The 11,952-nt window shown below is 35.4% G+C and overlaps 2 protein-coding genes across 4 annotated transcripts in view; both read left to right on the top strand.

Moving 5' to 3' along the window:
- The first annotated feature begins 371 nt into the window (after positions 1-371).
- On the top strand, positions 372-6,506 carry sypl1 (synaptophysin-like 1). Of its 2 annotated transcripts, XR_014627106.1 has the most exons (6): positions 438-858; positions 2,124-2,242; positions 3,403-3,607; positions 4,214-4,405; positions 5,337-5,559; positions 5,790-6,395. XR_014627106.1 is itself a non-coding variant. In XM_084407270.1 (5 exons), the coding sequence occupies exons 1-5, from the start codon at positions 787-789 to the stop codon at positions 5,466-5,468; spliced, it is 720 nt and encodes a 239-aa protein (XP_084263396.1). In that variant the 5' UTR covers positions 372-786; the 3' UTR covers positions 5,469-6,506. The 2 variants fall into 2 exon arrangements, 1 of the variants encoding a protein (XP_084263396.1); XM_084407270.1 differs by having other exon boundaries at positions 372-858; positions 5,337-6,506.
- Positions 6,507-10,213: 3,707 nt separating this feature from the next.
- atxn7l1 (ataxin 7-like 1) overlaps positions 10,214-11,952 on the top strand; it is a 31,384-nt gene continuing 29,645 nt past the window's right edge. For both annotated transcript variants that reach the window (XM_084407254.1, XM_084407255.1), the window contains exon 1: positions 10,214-10,318. The gene's annotated coding sequence lies outside the window, so the exon portion shown is untranslated. The remainder of the gene's footprint in view (positions 10,319-11,952) is intronic.

Here is an 11,952-nt window from a genome sequence, read left to right as displayed (position 1 = left end):
ATTAACTCAATATTAAAGGTTTTTTAAACTATAGTGGCATTTTAATTTCGTGTCTGCTAACGTCTTTGTCTTGTTATATTGTGTTAGATTAGCACTTGTAATGTTTGGGTCTACACAACAGCATGTAACATTCGTTGGTAAATCATAATTACGGAAAGTCATAACTGACGCGATATATATGTTCACGGCTTTGACCGTTCCAATATGGCGGACGGCGTACATATAGCGGCCCATATAAACAGCCGCTAATGAGGCATCTATCTGTCTGACTATATGGCTCCACATACTGTACATACAGACCTCCACAACTCGCACCCTGAAGAAACTCATTCAAATGACAAGTTTAACTTATGGGTGAACTGTTCCTTTAAGAGGCTTGAGAGTTTATAACGGAGCACAGGAATGTCGAGAATCCATCTCTAGCGTCTCACAGAATCATATGACTGAAATATTGTTTGCTGGGCTGTTTTACACACGCATCAAAAAACCGAGAGAAGAAACTATATATTTATATATTGGATACACACGTCAGATACATATTAATCAAATATATTAGGCTTCTATTGTCTGCTAAAGAAAAAAAAAACGCTCTACAAAAATAAATCTGTTTCTCTTAATAATTCATCTGGATTTACTCTCGTTTCCTCGCGGAGGAGGAGCAGCATCATTTACCACAGAACCACGTCACTCTGTCAAACTTACTTTTTTCGTATGAAAACTTGAGCCAGAAAAGATTCAAGCCCCTTCCTTTTCTTCCTGGAGGATATCTGTGTCGCTGGGATAAAGATGCAGACTGGATTCAGATTAAACTTGAGCCCTGTTCGAGAGCCTCTGGGGTTTGTTAAAGTCGTGGAGTGGGTGAGTAAGACATCGTTTTCATGCTTTAACTTTCACACGGAGGGCAAAGGCCTCGCAGAAAAGCGCGTTTACACGAATGCATTCTTCCATGCAAATTAACCAGCTTTAATATTTAGCACAGCTACTTGTAGATTTAGTACTTAAACATGTTATGCGCACGAATTATTTAACAGTGAGCGATACCCATGTGGGATGCATTATATAGCCTATCTATAACATTTTAAATCTGGGGATTTTGAAACCTGAAAAGACAAGGCAAGGCATGTTTATTTATATAGCACATTTCATACACTATGGTAATTCAAAGTGCTTTACATATAAAGGAATTAAAATAATAACAAAAAATAAATAAAAGCAAGGGAAATTAAAACAGTTAAAAAGGGAATTAAAAGAGTCAAAAGATGATGCATAGATACATAACTCTCCCAGTGTATCATGCTTTTCACAACTGCTTGTTTTACTATGAGATTTTCCCATGTTGGAAATGAAGTGGGATAGTTGTCTATAGCATGCTCAAGTGCATAATAAGAAATGATAAAAGAACACTAAAAAAAATGCTGGGTTGTTTCAACCCAACGTTGGGTCAAATACAGACAAACTCAGCCGTTGGGTTAATTTTTTAAATATCGTTTTTAACCCAACGGCTGAGTTTGTCCATATTTGACCCAAAGTTGGGTTAGAACAACCCAGCAGTGTGCATATTATAGCTAATTCAAAATAGAAGCATTTCCACTTTTCTTGGGACTCCACTGCATGCTTTTCTTCCCCATAAAACGCACATTCCCTACACCAGCAACTCAGCACGTCTTGAGTTTTCCTTAGCCACCTTCTTACATGAAGTTCCTCCCTCCTTTATTTCCTCAGAGGAATTTGATATTGGCCGTGGAAACGGAGTGACTGACTCAGCTGTTGCTGTCTGCAGAGCACAGATCTGAAAGAGCGACTGAGTTTCTCAGCTTTTGTTGGGATTGCATCTTGAGATCGAGCTGGCAAACAGGATGTTTCATGCAGCGAAGAGACAAACATCTGGTGTTGGAAAATGAGCTCGACTTTGGCCAGGCCACGAACAACAGCAGGTCTTCATTTAGCTTAGCAGGGGTTAAACGCAAACCGGCAGGGAATCAGAGGTTAAAACTGAGCACAAGATCAGATTAGGATGTCAGATGATTCATGGGCGGAGAAGAGGGTTTATTTCATGCTTATAGGTTTGTGCATTTAGGAAAGTGAAGCTGTTTCGACTCATGCAATGTTGTGTTTTACTGCAGCTCACTGCTGTTCTCGCGTTCGGGACGTGTGGAGGATACACTGGCAGAAACCAGCTCTCCATCTTCTGTGACGGAGGAGACAACCAGACACTCACTGCCACCTTCACATACCCGTTCAGGTGTGGCCCGATCATGGAGACGCTTCCCGCGGTTGTTGCTATAGTGACTAAAACTCTTGGAACCTTTTTGAGCATTTAAATAAAGATTAAATAAGTGTTGTCTTGGCAACTAACGGAAACTAAAACTGAAATGGCAATAAACCTGTCAAATTAATTAATCGCATCTAACACAAAAGTTTGTAAATGTATGTGCATTTGAGTGTGTGCATACACAAACTTATATGTTAGATGCGATTAATCAATTTGATTCATATATATATATATATATATATATATAGAGAGAGAGAGAGAGAGAGAGAGAGAGAGAGAGCATAACCAAAATGACACAATTATTACAAATTTAACTAAAATTGAAGTTTCAACATTGGCGCGAATAATATAAACTCATTTCAGGGTTATTATTTTATTACTATTACAATATTTTTGATAATCGAAATAAGCTAAAATAAAATACAAATATTATATGGAAAATTATAAATGTTGCCTTGGCAACTAACTATAACTAAACTAAAACTGAAATAAAAATAAACCTAAATAGTAATATATAAAAAAAAAAAAAAAAAAAAAAAAAAATATATATATATATATATATTATTATTAATAATAATATAAATGACAGAAACACATACCAAAAATTTAACCCAACTAATATAAACTCTTTCCATGGTTATTATTATTAACTAAAACTATTTTTTTTAATGTATTTATTTTATATTTTTTATTTTATGTAAAATAAATAAATGGAAAATGGGAATGTTATCTTGGCAACTAACAAAAAAAAAAAAAAAGACATAAAAATGACATTACTGAATTGCTATAATTTCAGCAAATTAAGTTCCACCAATGAAACACTCATTCAGGTTTGGCCTGACTTATATAAACTCTTTCCCGGGTATTACTATTATTAACTAAAACAATTATTTATTTATTTTTTATTGTGAATTGGAATCAAGCTAAAATAATACAAAAATTACAAAAATACAAATATTAAATGAATAAAAATGGGAAATTAGAATTAAACAAAAACTGAAATAAAATAAACCTAAATAGTAACAAAAACCCAAACACTAAATAAAAATGACAAAACCACAGTTAAAATAAGAGCTAGTTTAAAGCTATAGTAATCTCTCCTCACATGTTCTCGGTGTTGTTCACTGAAGGATGAGCCAGGAGCGTCTGGTGGAGAACAACACCACTCTCTGCAACCGCAGCGTCGCCGAGACTCATCTGGTGGGAGACGCCTCGTCCTCGGTGGAGTTCTTCGTGGCCGTGGCCGTCCTGGCGTTCCTCTACTCGATGGCGGCTCTGCTGGTGTATCTGGGATACATGCATGTGTACCGAGACTCAGACTTCGGCCCTATGTTTGTGAGTACTAGAGCTTGAAGTGTACAGTCAAGTCACCTTCATTTATACAGCGCTTTTAACAACATGGACCGTTTCAAAGCAGCTTTACAGTAATAATAGGACATTACAGTAGCCTAACAGAGATTGTTTCATCTTTACAGCAGCTCTAGAATAAAGATATTGTCCAGCTAAAGATAGTTTTCATTGATTCACTTCCGTTGCAAAGATCATTAGTTAATTAGTTAGTTAGTTAATTAATTTATTAACTAAATCACAGTGCACAACATGCATTTTTGGCAACACTTTTTAATATTGTTCATTAGTTAATGTATTAACTAACATGAACTAACAATGAGCAATACATTTGTTACAAGATTTATTAATCTTTGTGAATGTTAGTTAATAAAAAATACAGTCATTGTTCATGTTAGTTCACAGTGTTAGCAAACACAACCTTTGATTTTAATAACGTATTAGTAAATGTTGAAATAAATATTAAGTGAGATTAATAAATGCTGAAGTAGTATTGTTTATGTTAACTACTGAACCTTATTGGAAAGTGTTATCATGTTTTTTTATATCCCTGATTTATGCATTTTTTTTATTTTCCTTGTGTTTGTCTGCTAGGATTTTGTGTTAACCTCGGCGTTTGCGTTCCTGTGGCTGGTGTGCTCGTCGGCGTGGGCTCGAGGCCTGCAGACGGTGAAGGACGCCACCGGGACGGCCGGCATTGACTCGACTCTGGCGATCTGCAGGGAATCCGGTGTCCGATGTGAAGTCACGGAGTTTGCCAGCATGCGCTTGCTCAATATATCTGTGGTAAGACACAAAACACAATGAACTTACGTTTTAAAGCCACACCCACTTTCACAAAACATCGGCTAGAATTATGGTTGACATGAAACACAAGTCTTTTCTTCCACATATTGTGTATGTGGAGCCATATAGACAGACAGATAGATGCCTCATTAGCGGCTGTTTATATGTAAGCCGTCGGCCATATTGGAACAGTCAAAGCCGTGACCTTATATATCGCGTCAGTTATGACTTTCCCTAATTATGATTTACCAACGAATGTCACATGCTGTTGTGTAGACCCAAACATTACAAGTGCCAAACTAACACGATATAACGAGACAAAGACGTTAGCAGGCACAAAATTTAAATGCCACCATAGTTTAAAAAACCTGTAATATTGAGGTAATACATTTAAAAACACAAACCAACACATTCTCACCTCAGTATATCCGGGTGAAACCGGTTCTGGAACAAGAACAGATGTGGGCGGGGCTTGGTTTTGTCTGTGAGGAATTGATTGGATGGTTGTGGTTTGCTATTGGCTGATCTCATGTGAGTGACAGGTTGAGCCCCGCCCTCGTCATCAGAGAAGAGATGATGTCACTGCAAGAGGGAGGGGAAGTTATTCTGATTCAAGATTACGTGAATTTATAAAAATAAAAAAAACAATGTTAATAACAACATTACATATCTTTGGAATAATCATATTAAATATGAATAATAAACCAATTATTGTTAATATTGTTATTATTGTTAAATTAAATTATTAATAATAATCATATTAAATATGCATATTAAACAGCATTTTCAATGCATTTAACGTCCTTAATGTTGCATATGCCAGAATAGTAATGTAGCATGAGACTTTATTCACTGCAATCAATTGTGCGCGATCAGCATGCTTTTTAAAGTATGCATGTTGTAAACGCCTGACTGCACACTTCATTCTCAGGTGTTTGGATACTTGAATCTTCTCATATGGGTTGGGAACGCCTGGTTTGTGTATAAGGAGACGCGCTGGCACTCGCAGAAGGTCAACGCTCAACAAGCTGCGGGACGGGGTCCGGCCACAGCACACATCTGAACCCCCGACACAACACGACGAATCACACTTTAGCCTTTATGAAGAATACGGTTACACTTTATTTGGTAACACTTTATTTTACAGTGTCCTTGTTACATATGTTACATGCACTTATCGTAGTAAATAACAGTAAATCATGCATAATTACATGCAACTAACCCTCAACCTAACCCTTTAGTAAGTACATGTAGTTAATTATTATTACTCAGTACTTAAATATAGAATTACACTGTAACAGTCATTGTTACAGTGTAACTATACATTTAAGCACTGAGTAATATTAACTACATGTACTTACTATAGGGTTTGGTTTAGGGTTAGTTGCATGTAATTATGCATGATTTATAGTTATTACTATAGTAAATACATGCATTGTGTGTAACAAGGACACATTAAAAAAACGTGTTACCAAAACAAAACAGTTTAAATGCTTGCAATTTGTAAGAATGTATCATGTTAAATTGCATAATGTATTCATGTGATTTTTCTCTCTCCTCCTTTTACGTTTTATATCTTTCACCTTTTGCTTTCTTGTGTACTTGAAGAACGTGTCGTTTTATTCCTTTGTAATACCTTTATATATAGTGCTTTTTTGAACTTTTAATGGTGTCTTGAATGCACTATGACATTTTACTTTTACGATGTTTCGCTGTTTCTTCGACCTTTGCATTCATGTTCAAGTGTTAAGGTGAACAGGCCTTTACACAGCGTCATTCCTGTGTATTTTTGCATTTGAAAATGGTAGTTTCATCCTTATTCATGTTTATTTTGCCTTTTATATTGTTATCTATGCATTTAATGCGGTATTAAGCATTTCTAATGGTGCTGGAGTTCCTTCCTAAAGCCTTTTCTTGGTTTTACTTCCATTCTTGTTCATGCTTTTTGTTTCTTTATTTGTTTTGATGAATAAAATTGACTGTGAAGTGCACTTGGTAGTGTTTGAATCTATGCAAGGCTGATATCTCATGTTTTTTTTTTTTGTGCTTCTGGGGAGAAAGGGTTGATTTCTTACCCAAATAAATCTGGGTTTCCTTCTGGTATAATAGCGCTTTTGTTTGCTTGCTCATCCTGTGACTTCTCTGATCAACATTTGTCAAAAGAACAAGCAAAACATTCTCCGGAGCGAATGCCTCAATAAGGTCGCTCACAGTCGTGAATTGTTTTCGAGTGTCAAAAGAGATTGTAATGTCCTACAGGTGTTCTGACCCCTGACTGTCCGCGTTTGGCTTATTTATCTCACATAGGCTATTCATATCTCAGTGAGATGAGTGTTTGTTTTGTTCTGTGGTTGTGCATTTAGTACAGGATGGGCTGATTTAGGACAGTACTTAAAATATCCTCCTGAGACCCAGAAAAAAATATATATTTTGAAATTATTTTTTTCATGTCATCACATTGTTTAGAGCAAAAGAAACAAATGGTTAAAAAAAATATATATATATATATTTTATTAATCTGTTATGCTATGTCCTCTGTAGTGGATGCCAGGACTCAGTTGTTTAAAAATGATATGTATAGGCAAAAACAATGGGATTTTTTTTAACCAAAATTTGTATAAAGATGATTCTCAACTATGTTATAAAAGATATAACGAAATGAATTGATACGCCATTTTACTCTATGCAATATGTGGGTAAAATGGCCATACATTAATATTACCATTCAATGCAATGTATCTATACACTGTATCTAATTTGCATATTAATGTGTTCTTGGAGCAAAGAAGTATAATAATTCGCAACATTTTTATCATAATATATAATATTTCATAGGAATATTGATGTATCATTTATTTCCATATTCACTTGTGTCTCCCACAATGCCTGATAAACGTGATTTAAGTCCTGATGTCTTCTACAGTGGACATGTATGAAATCAAAACAAAATCACTTTTTGATTTTAAACCCCATAACGTTTTCATGAGATGCTGGTTTATGAAAAAGTAGTCAGATTTAAATTATAATTGCAATATATTATAATATTTCCATAAGAGTGCTACATTTGATCACTAAATGAATGTCAGTCATTTTTAAAGAGCAAGGAGAAGTTGTTTTCATGGTGAAACCTCCAAACATTTGGTGTCTCTGCAAAGCCCTGCATGTGCTCTTCACAGGACACCCAGATGGTGACACGTGACATGTGTGGCGTCAGAGAAATTCACTCAAATGTGATGTCCACTACAGTGGCCAAAAGTCTATTCCTGGGTCCCAGGAGGGATACATGTTTTGATGGACTGTACACGTTCAACCTTTCACCTTTCCGAGCCGAACGCACCCGAACACCGGCCGAACCCTGACGAGGGTGACGTCACATGTTTCTCTCGCTCGCTCGTCTCTCTCAGTCTGTGAAGGAAGAAGGAAGAGCAATGGCGACGCTGTACCGCCGCGCGCTCACACTGCACACAGGAGCCACAACACACACTGTAAGTCACATTACTGCCCTCACACACTTGTTCGACTGCAGTACGACGCTTGACGATGTCGGGGTCGAGAACGGGAGATCGTGCGTGCGCGCTCGCGCGTGTCCTCTCGTGCATCTGCGCCGCTGCATAAACAACACGCTGTAAACACGCATGCATTCATATGCGCGTATGTCATGAGTGATTGACAGGTGTCAGGCACTTCTGTACTTTACACGCGAATGCATGGGTGTTAGTGGCTCATGAGACGGAGTGTGTATAAGTTTAGGCACTGTGTCTCTCTGCGTGTGCGTGCGTGCGTTTATGTGTGTGTGTGTGTGTGCGTGCGTGTGTTGCATTACTGGATCAAGACAGCCATCTAGCTACCAGTATTTGTAACTGTGTATGTTTGGTAACTGTTTGGTTACAGTGTCAGTCTAATGCATGCATGCAGCGATATTGATTTTATTGATTTATTGATTTATATTTTCAGATCTTTACTCTGATACTGCTGGGAAGAAGCTCTTGAAGGGCGCAGAGGTGATCAAACTCTGTAAAGCAGGTGAGTGAGTGTGTGTGTGTCTGTCATGTTGGTTTCTTCTTGTGTCATCATGTTATTCTCACTGTTTGCACCTACAATAACTTTTCAGTAATGTCTCAGTACCAACATTTCATAAGTTGATACAGCTTGCTAACACAATACACAAATGTATTATTATTTCATGCTATCAGTGAAATATTAAAGCAAGCTTTAAGAAAGCTTTTTTGTAACTGCTTACTTTAAAGAGCACTTTATTCATATTTAATATTTTATTTCAATTTTATTTTAATAAGTAACTACATATAGATCAATATAATACTTTTTATTTTATTTGAATGTAAAATAGCCAACACTTCTGTGCTAAAATAAAATAAAAATAATAATAAAAAAATGTTTTACTACTATTATTTTTTATTTTAGCACCAACTTGGTACAGAAGCACTGGATATTTTTATATAGTTTTGAGTAACACTTTAAAAAAAAAGCCATAAACAAACATAGTAGCTGAACAGATCTACATTCAGATATTTAGATAACTATTCAGTAAGAACACACTAGTAACTTAACCATAATCTACCATTTAAAGTCGACATGAAACTGAAGTTGCGCTAGTCTTTTCTTCCCTATTGTGCCGTATTTCCGTGAGAAACCGCTTCTCAAACAAGAACAGATGTGGGCGGGGCTTGATTTGTCTGTGGGGAATTGATTGGATGGTTGTGGTTTGCTATTGGCTGATCTCATGTGAGTGACAGGTTGAGCCCCGCCCTCTGGTTGAGATGATGTCACTGCATCTCAGTGAAGTTATTCTGATTCAAGATTACGGAGAACATGAACTAAAAAAATAAAAATGATGATGTGCACTGATAAATCATTTAAAATACATAGCATGCTTGCTGTACTCACCACACACTTTTTTGTACCAATACACTAATCTGAACGTAATCTGTCATTTAAGTGTCTGACCACGACACACAGCTGCCGTTAATGCAGGTTAGATGTTTTTCAGTTTTAGAAAAGGTGTGTACTAGAGTAAAGCGTGTAATGAGTCAGCATGGATGGTGGAAGAAAGTTCAGCGAACACTTCCGTCACAGTTCTCCACTGATCATGAGCTTGACTAAATACAGCGCTGAACATGATACCCAACTGGCCACTAGTCCGTCCTGCTTTAAAACACAAGCTGAGCGGACATGAAACTGTGGTTTAAAGTACATTTCAATGCGCACTACTAACAACTCAACCCTTTATTCTGCGTATGAATTATTTAAATGAGGAATATTGTGACGTGTTCGTTCCCGGAAGAAACTCAAGACACTGATATAGAGAATAACTCTCTTTTTCATGCTCAACAGCAACATTACACACTAAAGAAAGATGAAAATGTATTAAAAAAATTAATAAAAAGCATAAATGGACTCCTTTAACTTATGATTTCCATCTCAAACTTATTTTAGGTGAGTTGTACATGCTATCATGCCAGCTCTGATCCTCATTGGCAACCTTGGTTAATAATTTAGTGGGTCAGATGTGGAAAAAAATTCACATGCTCCCAAAATAATTTAATATCGCTTACGGCTGTAAAATGATTATTCCGTTAATTTACGAGAGTGATCGGCACTAAGCTGCGGTGAGCAGCACTTTTCATGTTCGCTTTGAGAGAAAAAGATGATCATGTTTGTTTGTTGCACCACATGACCATTTCAAATACACTATAAAGGGAAAATAAAATCATATTTTTCCAGTCAAACTTTTAATGAACTACAGTAGATTTGATAGTCAGTGGTTTTAAAAGTTCTCTCTCTCTCTAGATATGCTCGTGTATGATCACGTCTCAACCCATGAGGATTTCACACCCGTCGTTTGCCATGTCTGCAACACAGTCGTTAAGCCTCAGGACGTCCTGACTCATTACGGTAAGTGTGTGTCGGCCGCTGACACTCGTCGTTTCCACTGTAATGATACGGGTTCATGAGGAGGACTTTAATGCTGTCATTTTCTTGACGTAAGCGCAGGGGAAGCGTGTGTTTAAAGGTTTTCTGGGATTGATCCGTCATCAGCTGTTTGGGGTTCACTGTGCAGTTCATTCATCTTAAACTAATTATTTGTTCATTTAGAGAGAATAAATGTTCTCTTAATTCCATTTTTAGATCTGATATTTTAGGCCTGTCACCATCATGAATTTTGTGCTGAATGTTAATTGTTGTACAAAGATATAATTCTGTTTTGTTCATGTCACTTACAGTGTAAGCCTAATACGTATATATAATTGTATATAATATAATAATAAAATTATAATTAAATAGGCCAATAATATGATTTACTTTAATGCTGTGAAAACTGATATAACATAAAATAAAATAAAATAATATAACATAACATAACATAACATAATATGATATAATATAATATAATATAATATAATATAACATAACATAACATAATATAATATAATATAAAATAATATGACATAATATAATATATTATAATATAACATAATATAACATAACATAACATTATATAATATAATATAATATAATATAATATAATACAATATAATATAAAATAATATGACATGACATAATATAACATAATATAACAACATAACATAATATAATATATTATAATATAACATAATATAATATAATACAATATAATATAAAATAATATGACATAATATAATATAACATAACATAACATAATATAATATAATACAATATAATATAAAATATGACATGACATAATATAACATAATATAATATAACATAACATAACATAATATAATATAATATATACCTTTGACTATTTTTGTGTACATTACAATAGTGTTTTTCACAGTGTATTCTTTGGCAAAACATAATTGAAATTTAAACTGCACAATTATTGCAGTTATATAAAATAATTACGGTTATATCAAATAACAACGATTATATGGTCAATAATTGTGACAGGCCTGCTGATATTAATGATCCAGAACACTGTAAGTCTGATTGGTTGATTCCCGTCTGTAGTCTTTGTTCACATCACTAACCTTGAGTTTGAGCGATAATGATAGTTATATATGTGTGGCAGTAGACACTCCTGATTAAACTAAACCCTTAATGCTATGGCGAGAGCTAAATATATAGATGAAGTGCTGGGTGACCGGTTAATAGTCTGGTGTTCGGTTATAATAGAGGTTTTACTGCTGTAAAGCAAGAGTCGTTTGCTGTTTTCATTATTATACGTGTGTAAACCTCAGTCTTACACCTCAGACGTGGTAAAGATGCCTTTCATTTAGCAAACGTCATCAGCCAAACCTTCTGTTAGAGCCGGGCATTGTGGGTCAGAGAAACAGACTGGGGTTTTTACAGTTTTCAGTTTAAGTCGTGCAGTTGTAGGATAAGACATAAATCAAATCAGACAGCGATATGAGAAACATTAGCTTTTAACTTGAAGCAAAAAAGTGTATGGATAGATTTATTGATGGATTTATTGATAGATTTACTGATGGATTTACTGATGGATTTATTGATAGATGGAGAGATGGATGGATAGATTTATTGATAGA

This window comes from Rutilus rutilus (genome assembly GCF_951802725.1).
Source record: "Rutilus rutilus genome assembly, chromosome: 4".
NCBI lineage: Eukaryota > Metazoa > Chordata > Actinopteri > Cypriniformes > Leuciscidae > Rutilus > Rutilus rutilus.
The sequence above is the reverse complement of the archived record's forward strand: the minus strand, read 5'-3'. Positions and strand labels throughout refer to the sequence as shown.

Bases quoted from the DNA above. Each gene is read 5' to 3' on its own strand.
- sypl1 (XM_084407270.1), top strand. From the start codon at position 787: ATGCAGACTGGATTCAGATTAAACTTGAGCCCTGTTCGAGAGCCTCTG. The intron at 3,608-4,213 runs GTGAGTACTAGA...TTTGTCTGCTAG, and splicing joins CAGACTTCGGCCCTATGTTT to GATTTTGTGTTAACCTCGGC. The intron at 4,406-5,336 runs GTAAGACACAAA...CTTCATTCTCAG, and splicing joins GCTTGCTCAATATATCTGTG to GTGTTTGGATACTTGAATCT.